Source organism: Pseudophryne corroboree, chromosome 7, assembly GCF_028390025.1.
Source record: "Pseudophryne corroboree isolate aPseCor3 chromosome 7, aPseCor3.hap2, whole genome shotgun sequence".
NCBI classification, from domain to species: Eukaryota; Metazoa; Chordata; class Amphibia; order Anura; family Myobatrachidae; genus Pseudophryne; species Pseudophryne corroboree.
The window spans coordinates 485841655-485864522 of NC_086450.1; the positions used below are offsets into that span (position 1 = coordinate 485841655).

General features: G+C 44.4%; 1 protein-coding gene across 1 annotated transcript in view; it reads right to left on the bottom strand.

Moving 5' to 3' along the window:
• Positions 1–1117: 1117 nt before the first annotated feature.
• Positions 1118–22868, bottom strand: part of LOC134945670 (uncharacterized) — a 42043-nt gene continuing 20292 nt past the window's right edge. Inside the window, exon 4 of the mRNA XM_063935111.1 lies at positions 1118–3387. Coding sequence (XP_063791181.1) covers positions 2999–3387 — 389 coding nt within the window. The 3' untranslated portion in view covers positions 1118–2998. The remainder of the gene's footprint in view (positions 3388–22868) is intronic.

Genomic DNA, 22868 nt, shown 5'->3' on the forward strand with positions numbered 1-22868 from the left:
AAAAAATTCCCAGAGGTCGAGGTAACCTAGCAGTAAGGTGGCTGAGGCTGCAATGGGTAGCTTCATTTAGCTTTTTGTTCCCATCACCTGCAGCATGCATCCTCCTCATCATCTTTCTTCTACTGTTGGCCCATCCTGGAGAGCGGCGCCGTCTTCTGCCCTCTTCCATGGCCACTTCATCCGACATTGTCTTCTATTAACTGCCGCCGAATGTAAGGCTCTGCTTGGTGCCATTTGAGGTCAGACACCATGAGTGGCTTGAGCTATGATGTGGTGATCCATGATTGGCTCATTGTGGCTCATCACCAAATTTAAACCGGAGCCACACCTGCTTTGCGCTCGCAAATAGGGATCGATACAGCAGCCAGTTTCGCCCACAGGGCATACTGTACTCTGTGTGGGACACCGGCCGCACCGCCCTAGTTATGGCCCTGTTTCTAGTCACAAAGCTGACATGTTTTGGAGCTTAGGCAGGAACGTACAAGAAAGTACGTATTTACAGTATGGGGTCAATTAGAGATATGTTTTCACAGTCTACAGTCTTTGATAGTATCACATTCATGTTTTTGTCCTTTCTGAATATTTTGTGGCCAATTATGAATGATGTACATAGATTTGATTACTGTATGTTCTAAAAAAAAAGTTGTTATATATACTTCTTAGAGCAGAGGATCTCAAACGTGGTCCTCAAGGCCCCCAACGATCCAGGTTTTAGGTATATCCATGGCTCATCACAGATGGTTAAATCAAATTGACTGAGGTACTATTTAAGTCACCTGTGGACAAGCATGGATGTACTTAAAGACTGTATAATTGGGGTGCACTGAGGGCCGTGTCTGAGAACCTCTACCCCATAGTGTATATTCCTAACTGGTCCTTTCTTTTTTTGTCCATTTTCTTTTTGCTCAATTCATTGACCAGTAAGACGGTGCCAGAGCGGCTATCATCCATCTTGTGTATATAAACCAACTATTACCTACAAATCCTTCTGTACTAGTTCTCGTCTGTCGGCTGCTGCAGTTTTCTTCTTCCATGTACTCTATATCTATTTTGACTTAAAATATTGCCTACAAGAAATATTTTCTATTAACATTTTCTTAATAAACAAAAGGTGAAGTGTTGTTAATTATTCACTTTTTATTGATGCTGGATTTATTTTTTAAAATCACAAATATTCCAAAGAATCAGAATTCAACAATTATGTCATGGACAGCGGTGGATCCCTATCAAATCTTTTGGGATTACAATATAATCTGAGAGCAGTCATTCTGTAACAGTAGAAAGTTACAGCATACGTGCAGAGATAAATAGTGGAAACAATGGCCCTCATTCCGAGTTGATCGGTCGCAATGCGAATGTAGCAGAGTTACACACGCTAAGCCGCCGCCTACTGGGAGTGTATCTTAGCTTCTTAAAAGTGCGACCGAAGTAATCGCAATATTGCGATCACAAACCTCGTAGCAGTTTTAGAGTAGCTTCAGACTTACTCTGCCTGTGCGATCAGTTCAGTGCTTGTCGTTCCTGGTTGACGTCACAAACACACCCAGCGTTCGCCCAGGCACTCCCACCGTTTCTCCGGCCACTCCTGCGTTTTTTCCGGAAACGGTAGCGTTTTCAGCCACACGCCCCTAAAACGCCGTGCTTCCGCCCAGTAACACCCATTTCCTGTCAATCACATTACGATCGCCGGAGCGATGAAAAAGCCGTGAGTAAAAATACTATCTTCATAGCAAAGATACTTGGCGCAGTCGCAGTGCGAAGATTGCGCATGCGCACAAAGCGGAATTTCACTGCGATGCGATGAAAAATACCGAGCGAACATCTCGGAATGAGGGCCAATATAAAGTAGCTGAATTTGGGATGGGAGCAAAGCTAAAAAAAGCAGTAACTGCACAGTGCTGCCTGGACGCACATGCAGAGAGAAAACACGGGGCAATTGCACCCGATGGTTTCACTGTGTCCACCTCTAAATCATACCTATTACATCTGCCCCACCTGCAGTGTAGCCTGGTCGTACCAAGGTGCAAAGTTACTTACTTTTTTTGGCTTTGCTCCCAACCAGTAGCCACTCCAGAGGTGGAACTACAGCACAGTCCAAAATTCAAATAGGAGAGCCGCACCAACTGCCAGTGAGTCCCGACCGGTGATGTGTGGCAGCGTTTGAGGTGGCAGTTGGTGCGGTATCCTCTAGTTGAATTTGGGACTGCGCTGCAGTCTCGTATCTAGAAATACTTTTGACATTATTCAAAAATAGAAAATACATCACAATCTTATTTATGTTTTCTTTCTGTTAAACAGCACAAATAAAAGGAAAATGTTAAATGCCCCTAATGCTTATTCCTCCTGTGCCCAGTACATCATTGTTGGTCCATTACAGGTACTGTATCTGCCGGAAATGCGTCAGGGCTGTGCAAAATTGTATACAATTTTTTTAAATCTTTTCTTTATTCTTATACAATGGCCACTGGAAATTCTTAAGTACAGCAGATAACCATAAACAATGGTAACAATGTCAGTATATAAGATATTTTTTTGTAGTTAATAAGAGGTAAATGGAGCTCAGTGAGGAGCACATGAGCCGCCATCAATACAATAAATGGGTAGAGAGGTACGGGGAGGACTAGAGAGGGAAAGAGGGACATTTTATGGGCCCGGGGAGGCCACCCATCATTGGAGCCGCTATGTGGGAAAATGAGTTTTTCCATTCTAGCCATTGACACCAAGTGGCAGAAAATTCAGAGTCTCTTTCCATTTCTATCATACTTACTTCTTCCATCAACATGTAAAAATAATAATTTTGACCAAACTGATATTAATTCCTTCATTGAGAAACATTGGATACATTTATGTGGAATGAGATGTGGCCAGGCCACGATGGAGGTAATTAAAATATTTGCCCTGGGTACAGTAAGTGGAGGTTGTGGAAATAGAGCCCCCAAAAGAATTAAAACCGCTGTAATTGATATTTCCCATTTAATAACATTAGTACCTGCTTACATCATGTATCTCTACCTAGCTGAAATAAAAACTTTAATGGTGACTTAAGTACCTTTGCCCTAAATTCCTCTTCCTTGCGCCTCTCCCGCTCTCTTTTATCTTCCTCCTTTTTCATTTCAGCCTCATGTATGTACTGGAGCAGGAAAATCTTCCTCTGTAGTCGCTCTTCCCGCGGGTTCCTTTTCTGTTCCATACGGAATATTACTTGTTTTATGGAGCCATCAATGAACATCAGGAAATCTGTGGTTCTTCGCAGAGTTTTCATACTGTCCTCATTGGTGTAGTTCTCCACGGCTATCACAGTCTCAGCCCCTATCAGCTTGAACTGCTTCTCAATCTCAAAGTAATCTCCGCTGGTTTTGTTGGTGAGGACAATGATGGGGGCAACTCCTGGAGAAGAGATAGATGTTACAGTGTCTCTGTAAATGTGCGTGGCTTGTGTAATAAGCTGCTAAAAGGGCGGTGTTAAAATGCCCTTAATGTGATTGATTATAATGAAGAAAGAAGCTGGATGTATGATACCACTTTCACACCAAAGTCCCAGTTTCGAGCTGGGATAATGAACATGGTGTCACCCATATTGTTACCCGTTTCACACCAAGGCATTGAGCTCCTAGGGGTGAAATGGGCAGGAGGGGAAGGAGGAAAACAAGGGGGAGGGGGAAAGAAAGAGTGGATGGAGGGAAAGTAAACTAGGAAAAAGCAAAAGAAAAGAAAATAATACATACAGATGTGTCCACATACATCTTTGCTATATCCCGCCATGTATGGCACGGTTTTGCATGCCATAGACTCAGAGATGTAGCTATGCCTTGTGATTTTTTGTTAATTTATACATATTCTATTATGGGAAACAAAAATGTTAAAATCCATCCATTCGCTACTCGTGAAAAACAGCTTAGCGGTATTTTGCATGTTGTGCCAAATTGAGCAAAATAGCAAAGATGTATATGTGTGTGAACTAGCTGTATGGGATATGGGCGTATAAATAATGGTTATGAGGCTGTAAATAAGTTTTACCATTTACTAAAAATCAGATATAGAGGAGTCACAATGCTCTGGTCTCTGGGAGACGACCCTTCTGTATGCCATCTTGAAAGGTATACAGTAGGGATGGTATCGGTATGTCAACGGTAAGAATACTGACAGCGGCATCCCAACACACAGAATCCCGACACTAGGTTGGTAAGTAGTCTAACACTCCCCATCTACCCCCCTAACCCTAACGTTCCCTCCCCGTAGCCTGACCCTAACCCTCCCCACCCCTCGCAGCCTAACCCTAACCACCCCCTCTTAGTGCCTAACTCTAACCCTCCTTCCCCGCAGCCTAAACCCTATCCGTCCCCCACCCACAGTCTAACCCTAACCTTTCCCCACCCACATCCTAACCCTCCAACCGTATCCTAAACCTAACCTTCCCCTCCCACAGTCTAACCCTAACCTTCCCCCACCCACAGTCTAACCCTAACCTTCCCCCAGTGGCGCACGCAGGGGGGGTTTCCGAGTACCTGGAATACCCCCACTGATGAGCCGAGCTTTGTCTCCGTTTCAGAAAAAGCCGCTACCGCGATCGCGAGCGCGACCGCGGAGCTGCAGCAGCAAGGGAGAGCTGTGGAACTCTCTGCTTACAGAATGTGCCGGGGGAGCTGTTGGCTGCGCATGCTCAGCAACAGTAGCTCCCTCCGCTCTGCCCTCACTCCGCCGTCCTTCTGCTCCCAGGCCCTGATGGATCATGTAAGTTTGCAGCCAGTGTTTTTGTGTGTGTATTTGTATGTTTGTATGTACAGCATGCCTGTGTGTTTGTGCACTGGTGTATGTACAGTATGTATATATGTATGTATGTATGTATGTATGTGTACTTGTGTATATGTGTGCGTTTGTGTATGTATATTTTAATGTGGTGTATGTGTGTGTGTGTGTGTGTGTATATATATATATATATATATATATAGTGGGTGGAGAAATCAGCGGCACTCAGCAGTCAGAAATGAATGATGTGAAAAACTTATAATCCAGTCCAGAGGGCACCGCAGCAAGTATTCCAGCAGCCCCTTTTCTGAGTGCCGATCCCGACACCGCTGTCTATATATATATATATATATATATATATATATACACATGTATGTATGTGTGTATACATATAAGTGGCGATCCTGCTGCACATTGTGCTCCCCGTTCCTGCGCGGCGGCCGGCGGCTGTGTAGAGCGCTGTATTAGCTCACAGCCACCCGACGCCGCTCACCGCAGCTGCCCGCCGCTCACCGCACGCTGCTCTCCGCCATACACCAGCCTCCCGCCGCCGCCCGCAGCTCACCGCTGCCAGCCACCAGCAACAAATGAGGTAATGTTCCCCTGCTGTCACCTCTCTCCCTGTCGTCACTCTCTCTCCCTGTCATCACTGTCGTCACTCTCTGTCCCTGTCGTCACTCTCTCTCCGTCATCACTGTCGTCACTCTCTCTCCCTGTCCTCACTCTCTCTCCCTGTCGTCACTCTCTCACCCTGTCGTCACTGTCGTCACACTCTCTCCCTGTCGTCACTCTCTCTCCCTGTCGTCACTGCTTTCACTCTCTCTCCGTCATCACTCTCTCTCCCTGTCGTCATTCTCTCTCCCTGTCGTCACTATCGTCACTCTCTCTCCCTGTCATCACTCACTCTCCCTGACGTCACTGTTGTCACTCTCTCTCTCTGTCGTCACTCTCTCTCTGTCGTCACTCTCTCTCCCTGTCATCACTCTCTCTCCCTGTTGTCACTCTCTCACTGTCGTCACTCTCTCTCCCTGTCGTCACTGTCGTCACTCTCTCCCTGCCGTCACTGTCGTCACTCTCTCCCTTTCGTCGCTCTTTCTCCCTGTCGTCACTCTCTTTCGCACTGTCGTCACTCTGGCTGTCCCTACTGTCACAATTTCAGCTCATTCAGTGTGCTACAATGTGACTGTCGGCTCATTCAGTGTGCTACAATGTGAGTTTCGGCTCGTACCGTGTGCTATAATGTGAATTTCAGCTCGTACCATGTGCTATAAGGTGAAAGGGGCACCAGTACTAGATAATATAAGGGGTTCTACTACACTGGACACCCCCCCTTTTATGTGACCATGCCCCTTTTTGGGTGACCATGCCCCTTTATGGAGCGCGCCTTGGGCGCGCATAATTACGTCCTTGACTTTTGCATACCCCCACTTCAAAATTCCACTTCGTCCACTGCGTATGTATATATATATATATATATATATATTACACATACATGCACATATACATACACACCCACGGAAACCCCCTCGCTAAATCCTGCGTTTGCCACTGTCCCCCACCCGTATCCTAAGCCTAACCCCCAGCCTGACCAAACCCACCTCGGCATACTTACAATCGGGTTGCCGGCAGTTGGAATTCCAGCAACGATTTTGTGATCCATGTCGGGATCCCGGTGTCGGTCTACTGACCAGTGATGAGTTTCTAGCATTGGGATTCCGTGGGCATGCGGACGGGATCCCATACAGAAGGTTATTCTTCCAGAGACCAACATAACATAGAGCATTGTGACACCACTATATCTGATTCTTAATTTGTTTATTTCTTCATCCACTCCACTGTTAGCCCTCTCTTTCTCTCCTCCCCTCCCCTTCTTTTCCTATGATCCCACCCCCCATTTCACCCCTAGAGCTGCGCTGTATCCCAACACATTTATACCTAATTACATGTCCCACATCACTAACACCTCTAAATACATGTCCCACATCACTAACTCCTCTACATAAATGTACCACATCACTAACACCTTTACATACATGTCCCACATCACTAACACCTCCACATACATGTACCACATCACTAACACATCTACATACATGTTCCACATCACTAACACCTCTACATACATGTCCCACATCATTAACACCTCTAAATACATGTCCCACATCACTAACTCCTCTACATAAATGTACCACATCACTAACACCTTTACATACATGTCCCACATCACTAACACCTCCACATACATGTACCACATCACTAACACATCTACATACATGTCCCACATCACTAACACCTCTACATACATGTCCCACATCACTAACACCTCCACACACATGTACCACATCACTAACACCTCTACATACATGTCCCACATCACTAACACTTCTACATGCATATCCCACATCACTAACACCTCTACATACATGTCCCACATCACTAACACCTCTACATACATGTACCACATCACTAACTCCTCTACATACATGTCCCACATCACTAACACCTCTACATACATGTCCCACATCACTAACTCCTCTACATAAATGTACCACATCACTAACACCTTTACATACATGTCCCACATCACTAACACCTCCACATACATGTACCACATCACTAACACATCTACATACATGTCCCACATCACTAACACCTCTACATACATGTCCCACATCATTAACACCTCTAAATACATGTCCCACATCACTAAATCCTCTACATAAATGTACCACATCACTAACACCTTTACATACATGTCCCACATCACTAACACCTCCACATACATGTACCACATCACTAACACATCTACATACATGTCCCACATCACTAACACCTCTACATACATGTCCCACATCACTAACACCTCCACACACATGTACCACATCACTAACACCTCTACATACATGTCCCACATCACTAACACCTCTACATACATATCCCACATCACTAACACCTCTACATACATGTCCTACATCCCTAACACCTCTACATACATGTCCCACATAACTAGCACGTCTAAATACATGTCCCACATCACTAACACCTCTACATTCATGTCCCACATCACTAACTTCTCTACATATATGTCCCACATCACTAACACCTCTACATACATGTCCCAAGTCACTAACACCCCTACATACATATCCCACATCACTAACACCTCCACATACATTTACCACATCACTAACACCTCTAAATACATGTACCACATCACTAACTCCTCTACATACATGTCCCACATAACTAACACCTCTACATACATTTCCCACATCAAGAACACCTCTACATACATGTCCCACATCACTAACACCTCTACATACATGTCCCACATCACTAACACCTCCAAACACATGTACCACATCACTAACACCTCTACATACATGTCCCACATCACTAACACTTCTACATACATATCCCACATCCCTAACACCTCTACATACATGTCCCACATCACTAACACCTCTACATACATGTACCACATCACTAACTCCTCTACATACATGTCCCACATAACTAACACCTCTACATACATGTCCCACATCACTAACACCTCTACATACATATCCCACATCACTAACACCTCCAAACACATGTACCACATCACTACCACCTCTACATACATGTCCCACATCACTAACACCTCTACATACATATCCCACATCACTAACACCTCTAGATACATGTCCTACATCCCTAACACCTCTACATACATGTCCCACATAACTAGCACGTCTAAATACATGTCCCACATCAAGAACACCTCTACATTCATGTCCCACATCACTAACTTCTCTACATATATGTCCCACATCACTAACACCTCTGCATACATGTCCCAAGTCACTAACACCCCTACATACATATCCCACATCACTAACACCTCCACATACATTTACCACATCACTAACACCTCTAAATACATGTACCACATCACTAACTCCTCTACATACATGTCCCACATAACTAACACATCTACATACATTTCCCACATCAAGAACACCTCTACATACATGTCCTACATCACTAACGCCTCTACATACATGTCCCACATAACTAACACGTCTAAATACATGTCCCACATCACTAACACCTCTAAATATATGCCCCACATCACTAACTTCTCTACATACATGTCCCACATCACTAACTCCTCTACATACATGTTCCAAATCACTAACACCTCTACATACATATCCCACATCACTAACACCTCCACATACATTTACCACATCACTAACACCTCTACATACATGTCCCAAATCACTAACACCTCTACATACATATCCCACATCACTAACACCTCCACATACATTTACCACATCACTAACAACTCTACATACATGCCCCACATCAGTAACACCTCTAAATACATATCCCACATCACTAACATCTCTACATACATGTCCCACATCACTAACACCTCTAAATACATGTACCACATAACTAACACCTCTAAATACATGTCCCTCATAACTAACACCTCTAAATACATGTCCCATATCACTAACACCTCTACATACATGCCCCACATCACTAACACCTCTACATACATGCCCCACATCACTAACACCTCTACATACAGTACCAGTCAAAAGTTTGGACACACCTTCTCATTCAATGGTTTTTGTATGTTTAAATTATTTTCTACATTGTAGATTAATACTGAAGACATTAAAACTATGAAAGAACACATATGGAATTATATTGTAAACAAAAATGTGTTAAACAAATCAAAATATGTTTTATTTTTTAGATTCCTGAAAGAAGCCCCCCTTTTGCTTTGATGACAGCTTTGCACACTCTTTGCATTCTCTCAATCAGCTTCATGAGGAAGTATATAATATGGGAGCTCACTCAGGTCCGGTTATATCTGCGCCCCATGCGGCAAAGTACAGATGTTCGGTACTTTGCGCACAGGACGCAGGGATGGCAGTAGACTGTCAGTGATTGACAGTCTGATGCTGTTTGGGGATGGGAGGGGGTGACAACGGCTTCCGTTTGGGCTCTTTACTCCTCAGCAACAGACCCCCAAAGATTAAAGACGCCTAGGGGTTTATTTACTAATATTCGTGTTTTTTCAGTTTTTAAGGGTGTTTGATTTCGAATGGTATCGGGTGCATTTTACTGCAACTTTTTGAATCCTGACACGGTTATTCTCTAAGCTGACAAATTTTCTTCAATCGTGTTTTCCGATGTCGATGTGATTCGTAATATCAGGCAGTGTTTTACGGGAGTGATGAGTAAAACACTGCCTGACAAAACACAAGGAATCCCGGCCGGATCTGTGAGATCTATGCATGGCTTCTTTGTGAACCTTAAAAGAAGTGTGGAAAGGGTTAAAAATCTTGGGGGGGAAATTGCGTGGGGTCCCCCCACCTAAGCATAACCAGTCTCGGGCTCCTTGAGCCAGTCCTGGTTAAAAAAATACAGGGGAACAATTTACAGGGGTCCCCCCATATTTTATCAACCAGCACCGGGCTCTGCGCCTGGTCCTGGTGCAAAAAATACGGGGGACAAAAGCGTAGGGGTCCCCTGTATTTTTTGAACCAGCACCGGGCTCCACTAGTCAGAGAGATAATGCCAAAGCAGGGGGGCACTTTTATGTTGGCCCCTGCGGCCGTGGCATTACCCCACCAACTAGTCACTCCTGGTCGGGGTACCCTGGAGGAGTGGGGACCCCTAAAATCAAGGGGTCCCCCCAGAGCCGGCCTTAGCTATAGGCAGGCTAGGCATTTGCCTAGGGCATCCAAGCATGTCTAGGGGCATCCAAGCATGTCCCTGCAGTATCTCATGCTGGGAGGGACAGTCCGCAAACTAACTGTTACTTTCCAAATGTATTCAATCAGTACTTGTATACACTGCTGTTTACATTTGTAAAAAAAAATGCACACTGTGCCTTAAACTTCCTCTGACATGCTTGATTGCCCCTGACTTGTGAGACCTCAGACAGACAGCAGAAGCCCAGTAAATGCAATTCCTGGACTTGTGACATTTTCACTGACTATATAAGGTTATTACTGGATGGCTTCTATAACACATGTGTATTTTGGAAGACTGCTTCACAGAAACCTGACATCACCTACTGCTTGTGCACATAGGGGAGGGGGACCCTGCTATCCTGTGTCCCTTATCCCTGTGCAATTCCCAGGTGTCTGCAGGGACATAACATGGGCAGTGTTCTCCCCACACTTTATTTCCTAGTCAGTCCATGCCGTAAAATTCCCCTGCCACCCAGCACTGTAACGTGGTCAGTAAGTTGCGTTGTGCTTTTCTATATGAAACATCAGTGCAGCATGACTTTCGGACACATCAGACTGGAGGGCAGAGCATTTAGCTCCCACAGTATAAAGTAAAGGGCATGCAGTAACAGACACCAGCAAACACACTGAATAGTGAAGAGAATGGACAGTTTCTACATGTTTGATACTGGTCTTTTTGTATAACCAGCAAGTGTGGCAGTATCTGTGGCAGTATATGTGTATTATGGGCATTACTAATGTGGGGCATATGTGTAAGGTGCATTACTGTGTGGAATTATATGTATTATGGTAATTACTGTGTGGCATTGTGCAGAGTTGAACTGGCCCACAGGGTAACCCCCCGGTGGGCCCCACTACCTGAGCGTTGCAGGTACAGATGCAGAACTAGCGGCGGAGCTAGGGGGCACCAGACAAAATTTTGCCTAGGGCATCAAATTGGCTAGGGCCGGCTCTGGGTCCCCCCCTCCAGCCACCCAAGGGCCAGGGGTGAAGCCCGAGGCTGTCCCCCCATCCCAGGGCGGTGGATGGGGGGCTGATAGCCTTTTGTGTAAAAAATAGAATATTGTTTTTTTTGTAGAAGAACTACAAGTCCCAGCAAGCCTCCCCGCAAGCTGGTACTTGGAGAACCACAAGTACCAGCATGTGGGAATAAACGGGCCCGCTGGTACATGTAGTTCTAATACAAAAAAATACCCAAATAAAAACAAAACACGCACACCATGACAGTAAAACTTTATTACATATATGCACACCTACATACATATATACATACATACTTACCTATGTTCTCACGAAGCCTCGGTCCACGTCACCATGTTGTGGCACTCTCCTGATTGGCTGTTCGCGCCTGAACTGTCAGTCAGGCTGCGCACTGCACTGTAGATACAATGTTGCGCATAGGCGCTCCATTGTGTCTAATGGTGGGAACTTTGCGGTCTGTGGCAGACCGCGAGGTTATGTGTGGCAAACCACAAGAGTGACCCCACTTAACCTCGCGGTTTACCGCAGACCGCAAAGTTAGATACAATGGAGCGCCTATGCGCAACATTGTATCTACAGTGCAGTGCGCAGCCAGACTGACAGTTCAGGCGCGCACAGCCAATCAGGAGAGTGCCACAACGTGGTGCTCCCTGATTGGCTGAAGGGACCCTCTTTGACAGCAGTCACGGGGGTCCCGCCAGACGGGGAAAGGGGAACCATGTGTAAACATGGGACACCTTTCAGTGCGTGGATCGGCTTTTCGTTTTTTTTTTTTTTTGCCAAGTACGTGGATTACAATTAAAGAAGAAGAAGACCAACACAGGATTGTTTTGAGTATAATTTTATTTACAGGTACCCCGTGGATTCTTCTGGTGACGTGGACCGAGGCTTCGTGTGAACATAGGTAAGTATGTATGTATGTAGGTGTGCATATATGTAATAAAGTTTTACTGTCACGGTGTGTGTGTGTTCTGTTTTTATTTGGGTATTTTTTTTGTATTAGAACTACAGGTACCAGCGGGCCCGTTTATTCCCGCATGCTCCAAGTACCAGCTTGCGGGGAGGCTTGCTGGGACTTGTAGTTCTTCTACAAAAAAAAATTCTATTTTTTACACAAAAGGCTATCAGCCCCCCATCTACCGCCCTGGGATGGAAGGGACAGCCTCAGGCTTCACCCCTGGCCCTTGGGTGGCTGGAGGAGGGGACCCCTTGATTTTAGGGGTCCCCATTCCTCCAGGGTACCCCGGCCAGGGGTGACTAGTTGGGGGGGGTAATGCCACGGCCGCAGGGGCCAACACAAAAGTGCCCCCGGCTGTGGCATTATCCCTCTGACTCGTGGAGCCCGGTGCTGGTTCAAAAAATACGGGGGACCCCAACGCTTTTGTCCCCCGTATTTTTTGCAGCCCGGTGCTGGTTGATAAAATATGGGGGATCCCCAGTCAATTTTTCCCCTGTATTTTTTAAACCAGGACTGGCTCAAAGAGCCCGAGGCTGGTTATGCTTAGGAGGGGGGACCGCACACAATTTTTTAAAATATTTTTACACTAAACAGACCCTTTCCCAAAGATAACCATGCACAGATCTCACTGATCCCTGCATGATTATCCAAACTCGACTGGAAAAAGCAGGTCTATTTTTTTGCTGCTTTTTTTAATGAATCGCAAAAAAATACGACCGCAATTGAGCACTCAGAGACTAACACCCAAATACGAATGAATAGTGAATAACCGTATTGTATGAAATAACAGCCGCGTTTGACCGATGGTCTATTCATTCGTATTTCAGAACTTTGCAGTTAAAACCATTACGAATAGCCCAAACACTGCCGAGATTTGTGCTTTGTGAATGCCCGTATTGGGACTTAGAAAAAAAAACACAAATCGGACAAACTCGGATTATTAGTAAATTTTGGCCCTAGTTTTAATAAATTGCACTCAAATTAAACAAATAAAAAAATGGCTCGTCAAATCCACAATAGTAATCGCCCCTTTATATTAAACTCATAATGAGATGTTGCCTAAATTCAACATACTGTATTAGTACGTCTATCCACAATGTCCAAAAAGGTTTATTAATGGTCTCCTTTACATGTTTCGATACTTCCGAATCTTTATCAGAATCGGTATAAGTCTAAGGGGTGATGAGTATTGTGGATATCATTTGTATATGTTTAATGTGAGTGCAATTTATTAAAACTAGATTGTATTATCCATCCTGACACTTACCATCTCTCCTAAAGGAACGGAGATTTTATTCACAATCCCTCTGACTGGTCACACAGCACTGCAGTGTATAGGCTGTTGTTGTTGTTGTTGTTGCTGGTATTATTTGACATTCTGCACTATTATATTATACAGAGATTTTGCACACTACTATAAAAAAAAATAGAGATGAGCAGGTTCGGATCTCCGAGATCCGAACCCCCCCGAACTTCATGCCCCGAGCACGGTTCCGAGCCCGGCTTGGGACTTCCCACCAGACTCGGAAACCAGAATGAAGCAAAACGTCATCATCCCGCTGTCGGATTCTTGAGGGCTTTGGGTTCCATATAAACAGCAGTGCGTCACCGCCATTTTCACTCCGGACTTGGACAGTGAGGGAGACAGACCTCTGTCTCTCTCTGTGGGTGGTGGCGTCGGGTGGGGTCAGTGTGTGCTCTCTAGGGGTGCTGTCCTGTGTACTGTCAGGGGTGCTGTCCTGTCACTGTGGTGTCCCTGTGATGTTAGGGGTGCTGTCCTGGCTGTCACTGGTGTTCCATGTGCTGTTTGGGGTGCTGCAGCTGTACATGGGTGTTGCGGCCCTGTCTTGTATGCTGTAAAAAATCTGGGGAGCAGTGAAAATAAATGTACACTGGCCCTGTCTTGTATGCTGTAAAATTTCAGGGGTGCTGTTGTTAAAATAAAAGTACACTGTTCCTGTATGCTGTAAAGATACAGGGGTGCAGTGAAAATTAATGTACACTGGCCTTGTCTTGTATACTGTAAAATTACAGTGGTATTGTGAAAATACAGGGGTGCTGGCACTGTCCGCGGTTGCGATGTCTAGGCCTGACCTTCACTACACTGTATGGGAAGAGGAGGCTCCTACCACCATTTGCACGCCCTCTACAAGTGCTGGGAGAAGCACCGCCAGTCCGCTGATATTGAGATTGAGGACGTCACTGTAGAAGTACACCAGGATGAGGAGGATATGGGTGTAGCTGGTGCTGAGGATGAAGTAGACAATTAGGATTTTGATGGTGATGTGGTTTATTTGAATAAGGCACCAGTGGAGACAGTTGTTGGCCATGGGATGAAAAACCCGTTGTCATGCCTGGGCAAAATACCAAAAAAGCCACCTCTTCGGTGTGGAATTATTTCTCTGTGAGGATGAGGATGTAAATACTGAAGGGGGAGGGGAGGAATCTGAGGATGAGGATGACATCTTGCTACTGTAGAGCTAGTTTGTGCAAGGAGAAATTAATTGCTTCTTTTTTGGTGGGGGCCCAAACAAACCACTAATTTCAGTCACAGTCGTGTGGCAGACCCTGTCGCTGAAATGATGGGTTCGTTAAAGTGTGCATGTCCTGTTTATACAACATAAGGGTGGGTGGGAGAGTCCAAGAACAATTTTTCCTTGCTCGTTTTTTCTTTGCCACATCATTCCAGGGCTGCTGCCCTATATGGGGTGCTGCCCCTCTGCCCTATCAGTCCAGGGGTGTTGCCCCACTGCCATTTAAGTCCAGGGGTGCTGTTGCCTGTCTGCTGTGCCCTATCAGTCCAGGGGTGCTGCCGTATAATTAAATATAAAACAAGCTTTAACATCACAAACAGATTTGTGAAAACATAGCTGCAAAGATGGAAATGGAAATTGCTAATTTGACGAAGTGTTTTTAAATAAAGTGGGGAGAGACCACATTTGTGGCCAAAGTCAGTGTGACTCAGTAGAAACTGAATCATAATCAAGCGCAACTGCCGAAGAGGTAAAAGTGAGCATTAGAGAGAGGTTCTTCTCAGTTATTTCATGTTAGGGACTCACTCAAATGAATGACTCCAATTAGTCAAGCTTAATTTTGATTTATTATTGATATTCCACATTTCAGGATTATTTATTTAGAAGATGCGCATTTGTTGTACAGGGATCTTCTTTTCCTAAGGGCTGCGTAGGGTTATCGCAAGACCTTGTGGTGTTAGAAGAACAGAGTTTCAGTGATCTTGCATTGCGTCAGCTTTCCATTGCACTGCAGCACTAGATGGGCCAGGAGCTCCTGTGAGGCACAAACAGTTACTGAATAAGGCCCAGTATGGAGATTTATGGTGGCTTACAGCCAGTAAGATGTCTGGCTTGCCAGGCTAAGGCATGCTATGGTTAGCATTGCTCCCTCCCACAGTCCTACTTATAGTATGAAATGATTGGGTAAGCTCCACTAGGGCAGGGACTCAATAACAAGAAATTTACTGCACAGTCCTGATTAGAACTGTACCGAACCCACCCGAACTCAACTTGCCCCATCCGGGGTTGCTGTGGGGGCTCAGGAGGGGCTGCTAAAACATCTAAGGGGCTGCTTTATTTAAAAATTAAATATGAAAAAATAAATAAACAAGACACACAGGTATGTGCTCACATGCGTGTAACTGGGACACACAGGTATGCTCACATGCGTGTAACTGGGACACACAGGTATGCTCACATGCGTGTAACTGGGCAGGTCCGAAACTAGGATTTTCGTCACCTGGGGCAAGGCAATAGTTTGCGCCCCCCCCCCCCCCCCCCCGGAAAAAAAATTGACAAAAATAACACAGCAACAGTAAAACAAACTGTCAGACTAAAATATCAGGAAATTTGAAAAAAGGAGATACTATTAGACAATATTCCCCTATGTGCATCAAATTCCCTACAGTATGCGTCACATGCCCTGCCAGCGTGTTCTACTACATGATCCACTGTGTGTCCCCATACATTGCTCTATATCATAACACTCTGTCACTGCACTACATTCTCCTATCCACTGCACTAAATCACTATACTACATCCCCTACACGCTGAACTACATTACTACACTACATGCCCCTATGCTCTGCACTACACTACCCCTATGCCCCTATGCTCTACACTACTGCACTACATCACTACACTATCTATCTATATCACTACCTATATGCTACACTACATCACTACACTACATCCTTTTATATGCTACACCATATCAGTGCACTACATGCCCCTAAATACTGCAATACATGACCACACTACATACCCTATATGGTACATTACATCACTACACTACATCCCCTATAAGCTACACCAAATCCCCCCATCTGGGAGGTAAAGCGGAGGTTGATACTGCTATCTGGGTGCACAGTGCGCTTCTATAGCTTGTACAGTCCACTGCACGCTAGTCGCAGCACTGTGTGGCAAAGAAGAGAGTTTAACACAGTAGCCGGCATAGAAGAGATCCCAGGTACTGGAGCTCACCCGCACAGCATTGGAGCCAGCTGTGGGCATACAGGTGGGTCAGAGACATTGCCAAGGTTGCTGTCTGGTGCCCCACTGTCAAAGTCAGAAAAATATCTCTATGCACACTGCCATATTTGCACCTCATTCATGTCCGCGCTGCGCAGGCGTACGCTCTCCCGTACGTACACATACTCACAGCCGCGGGCACCCGCAGGCGCACGGTATGCGTATTTACGGTAGAGTTTATGTAGTCATAGCGTGCGATTCATACGTTACATATTTTCAGTATTAATGTAGTTTATAGATTATGGTCCCTTTGATAGATTCTGAAAGTTTGGTTAATATAGAATGTCCCTGAACGGAGGAATCCCTCTTTGTATTGTGCGAAGGGTCTAACAGGAGTCAGACAGTGGTGTTTGGTACCTATCGGAAGAGTATGTAAATAGCAATATTCCGGTGTTGGTTTGGAGCGGATTAATCGCTCGTGCGAATAGTTATGGACATAAGAAGTTATGTCCATTTTATTTGTTCTTACTTAGTCATGCATCTGAACAGTTGGAGACAGGCATCAGTGGGTCTCAAATGGCTCTTTGACCTCAGAGATCACCCAAACAATAGTTTGCATGTTAAGAGGGCCTCATATCTACACATGCATAAGGTAAACACAGGAATAGTAATTGAAGATCAATTGTACTCCAAATCAGTATCTTTCCCGCAGACGGAGTGCAATAGCCTTTAATTACACTGAGCTTTGAGACTTAATGAAGAAGGCCAACACCTGTGTTTACAAATGGGGCTGGATTTGTATACAGGAAAATAAGGGCTGAGACGTCATTGTCTCAACTGAAAGTGGACATCATGAATATAGAACAGAACCCAGACAGGATTCTGTTTTGTATTCGCCAAACAATAGCTCTCCAGAAGACAGGAATGTGTTAGTTATCACCCATTGTTTTGCATAACCAAGACCACTGATACAGTTTACCTGTATGAATCAACCTATGACCTTTGTTATAATGCGAAGCCGAGTTCCTGCGTCCAATGGACAGTGAGACTGTAGGGACCATTAGATTGCATTGTGTGAGTAGCATAAAAGACGGGTCTGTGACATCCAGCTTGCACTTCTCTTCAAATGGTTCTCATTGCTGATAATCAGGAAGCTGGATGTCCAGAGGCGCTTGCGATCGTTTCCCCTTGTGCGTAAGTGTTTCTCCGCAATTGTATTTGTCTTCTCGTAATCATTGTCTTACTGTGAGCCAATTTTCTCTCATCTCTCTCTCTGCATTTCTCTCTCTCTATTCTCTTTTCCCTCACATCTCCCCTAGACTAGTATTGTATTGTATTAGAATAGTATTGTATTTTGGTTAGGAAGTCTCTGTTATATTGTAGTGTATCATTTGTACTGTTATCCCCTTTTACAAGTATATTAGATATAATACAGTTAATAGGCTTTGGACCCTAAACCAGTATCTGTGTATTTTCTATAGTGTTGTGTTCACTTGAGCGTCGGTGGCGCTCAAGCAGCTTTGTAGTTAGTCAGGTTACACAAGGTTGCACTTACACCCTGTACTCACATTAAGGTATTCTGTGTATTTCATTGGTATAAGGTTTAGACATAAAGGTATAGCATTGTGAGCGTCTGCGCCGCTGGTGACCTCCTCGTGGTCTCGAGCGTATGCTACGCCATAGCGAATCATTACTCTAGTCATAACCAATAACGTGTTCTGTGATCACTGGGCCGTGAGCGAACGTGACGCTTGAGCGTCTCGCCTACGGCTGAGCGATCGTTACGCAACCGGCGTACCCATACGGTACTTCTTAAGTAAACAGCGTACAGTGTTCTTAGACTTCAGCAAAGGGTTGTTAAATACATAAAGGAATTCTGCTTTGTTAATTGGGGGCCGTCCAGTCCTTCACATATCTGCACTAGGTAGATCAGCAGACATTATCCCCCAGCAAAAGGGCGGGAGGTTGTCTCGCAGTGCTGATGGGATAAGCGTCTGCTTCGCTTAGATAAAGAGTGCTGAAGGAATCCGGAGACCAGGAGGTAAGAACAAAACGCTTGTGTCTTTTAAAACTGTTTTTTTCTTCTGTCTTGCGTATATACGCACGTATACATATATATCTGCATTTCTTTTCCATCCGTGTATTTCATTTTTTTCGTATATCACTATTTATAGTTGATAAATGTGCTGAGAGAGATTTGTCGCTATTTCAATAATTTAAGTAGAAGCAACATAGTTAAAATATAGACAAACACACAGCTTTGCCAAGAGACAAGGTCAGTGTGGTGCGCGGTAAATGATCAAGGATCATCTACATTGATAAACGTATAAATCGTGTTACGGTGGATCTTTGCTGTGCGTACACGTGTCTCTAACAAAAGACTGAGACTTGCGTACGCAACCCAAAGGCCGACGCACGCAGCGCAACGGAGCGTCCGTGTACGCTCATGTAACAAATCACAAATGTTATAATTAAAAGGCGATAAATAACGCAAAGCGATAAATAGCACAAATTGATTTCAGCTTTCCAAAACTTAGTTTAAATACCTTACTTTACTGTAATACCTCTGGGGAGAGCTATCAGACTACGGGAAATGATTTTTTCTGATCAGAAAACTATAAGAATGATAGTGGGTTGAAAACGGTATGAGTGTATTGAATCCCACTTTGTGGACTTTGTGATCTATGTGATAATCCCGCTTTGTGAACTTTGTGATCTATGTGGAACGTGATGAGCACGATCTGAGTGAAAACGTGCAACAGAGTGTGATAAAGTTTTCGTTGTATTACGCTCTGGCTGTTTTGGAGCACAGTAGGGAGACTCCAATGATCCTACCATTTATGGGCAACAAGTGTCTATAAGTGGTACGATTGGACCGCACGGTTGTATGTGTGACCAATAACGCAACGTGATATGAGGTCGTATATCCATGCGTAAATCTTGCCCTCATACGTGTTGTAGGGAGCACATGCAAGCGTGATTTGTGTAAAGAAAAAGGAAGGGAATTTTCTCAGGAAAATCTCTAAAAATAGGGCCTGCAACGGCTACACGTGTCTGCTAGAAGGCGGAACGGAGATACCCGGAGCAGAAGAAGTTCAGTGGAAGAGCTTTAAGGATTTCCAACGAAGTTCTGTGTTTGGTGCATTTTAGGAAGTTTTTTCTGTGTTAAAAAGGTCCACAATGGCAGCCAAGTGCACAATACAGAGACGGTCGGAGGTCAGGATTCAGACTCCAGAGGCTTGCAGACCCCGAGGGTCTGCTCGGTTAGTAATGTGGGGGAAATATGGTCCCCACTCTGAGACCTTTTGTGATGAATGGACACGAATGACTGCGGGGGATAAGGTACCATTTCCCGGGATAGGTAGTTTTGACTTAGAGGTGTTGCATAATTTAAGGCGGAGGATCTGTCTCATAAAATACTTGAAACTACGGGTTAAACATGATGATTGTTTGCAGTTATGGCTACAGGAAAGTGAAATACAGAGAAATGTAACTTACATACCTAACTTTCATCTTGAGAGGAGAAACGTGGCAGCAGGGAGAATTATGATTGCGGAGAAAAGCACAGGGGTGAACAATATAAACGCTCTTAGCAACTGTAGTATAGATGATAAGAATAAGTGTAATAAATGTAACAAAGATAATTGTAATACTGTTGAATGTACAACTATTAACCCATGCAAGTCGCACCCCATGTTAAACTTTCCTCAGGAACACCAACCAGAAAGTGAACCCAGAACGATGTCGGCACCTCTTCCAGAAGCCATCACACAAGACGTCCAGGTGGACGCGACCCAGTCAGTAAAAACTGTAATCAAACCCCCTAATGGAGGGTCAGGTGAGGTCGTGTCCACAGGTATGTATGGTATTATACATCACGCACAAACAAATGTACCTTATATCCTAGAATCAATTCAGAATGACATTACTGGACTTAATCCTGTTAGGATAATTGCAGTACCAAATGGGGAAACTGACTCTTCAGGAATCACTCCTGTCAGGAACATCGCCATGTACTGCCCTTTTTCCCGAACAGAATTAAGAGCAATTCTGTCTGAATTTCCTGATCCCAGGAAAGACTTAGTTGCTTGTCAAAGATACATTAGAGTGCTAGGACATACTGCAGAGCCAAGTAACAAAGATTGGAGGACAGTTTTGAGGGCATGTTTACCCCCCGATGTTGATTCATCGAAATTTATCACTGATTGTAAGCTAGATGAGGAAGTGCCACTAACAAATAAGTATAACCAAGATAATGTAAAAAGAATCAACCTACAGTTGAAAGAATATTTTCCTACAGTAACAAAGTGGAATAAAATCTATACAATAAGACAAAAAGAAGGTGAATCCGCAGAAGAGTATTTTCACCGGGCTCTGCAGGATATGGCTAGGTACACTGGTATAGATGACATTGAAACTAATGTACACCACAGAGAGGTAGCTGTGTCCGTATTAGCGAACAACTTAAAAGATACACTAAAAATTAGGGTACAAACTTCAATACCTCATTGGAGAGGTATCTCGGTGGCGGCATTAAGAGAGTCCGCTATCGAGCATGACCGAAATATCCAAAGAACCAGGGAAGCGCAGGGAGAGCGGTTGATGACACTGAACATCCAAGCACTAGAGGATGCATCAAGTCGACCGGAACCCCAGGCCCCTAGCACATGGAGAAAGCCAAGGATTTGTTACCATTGTAGAAGAGAAGGGCATTATGCCAACAACTGTAATAACCCACATAAAGTTAGACCCCCTAGACCAAGAAATGAGCAAAATTACAACACACACCATTATAATCAGAGATCAGATAGGAGGAATTTTGAGCCACACCCATGATAGGTAGTCAAGAAAGGTGATCATACGACGGATGGTAAGCCTGAGGTAATGGTTAGTAAATGGGGAGGTCATTCACTGAAGACACAGGAATGACCAGGTTAAACGTTGTAAATGTATTTGTGAAAAATGTTTTTTCTCTCTCTCTCTATCCCCATCTCTGACGATTATTGGTAAGAATTCGAACATTGCATATTCGCTTGGTCCTTGCAGAAGTCTACCAAACCCCAGCATGACCTATCCACCACAATGTATTCTGGCCAGATACAGACAGTGGAATAATGCAAGTGCTGGTGGGGAGGGACTGCTCAAGGAAACCATTAGACACGTAGATACGACAGCCTAATAGTCTGACAATGTTTTCTTAATGTTGACAATGTTTAAAAATTCTTTGTTTCTCTTCTCTTATTGATGGTTATTGTCGAGTTATGTAATGTATATATGCACATGAATTGCTCTCTATCTCTTTTGTTTTTTATTTTCTCTCTCTTCTCACTCATGTTTCCATGATTTAAAGATGGTATGTCACCCCTCAGTTGGACCAATGGTAATGCCAGATTTTTGCTCCACACAGAAAGATCGCTAGTTAGGAAGAAAGATTACATCACCAGAAGGTTCATTCGGAAGACTGAAGAGACAGCACCTTTTGAGAGGACAGCAGAACAAGAAGAACGACAAGACGAGAGAACTTATTATCGTAACAAGTTCTCTCCCCCTCAAACTGTTTTCTTATACCCCATTTACAAATTTCTTCTTTTCTCCTCCTGTAAGATGGACTTGCCCCAAGAGACTGTGATATGGATTTTCCCGTTAACCATGATGTTGACCAGAGCAGTCTGTTTCGGTGAGAGTACCAGTGAGGTCGAGAAAGGATCCAGAAAGGTCCTGATGACTGAGACGGAGGTGTAAATTTCCAATAGCAACCCAATCACCAAGCAAAGGCGAGTACCGGGCACGATCTAACAACCATGTTATTTGTAAACAATTGTGAAGGATTGTTAGTTAAAAAGAAAACTGTATCTGTAGGCTCTGTAACAATAATGCCAATCCAGTTTTAATATCCATATGGACCGGCATCCATTGAGTGACTATCACTCCTTAGTG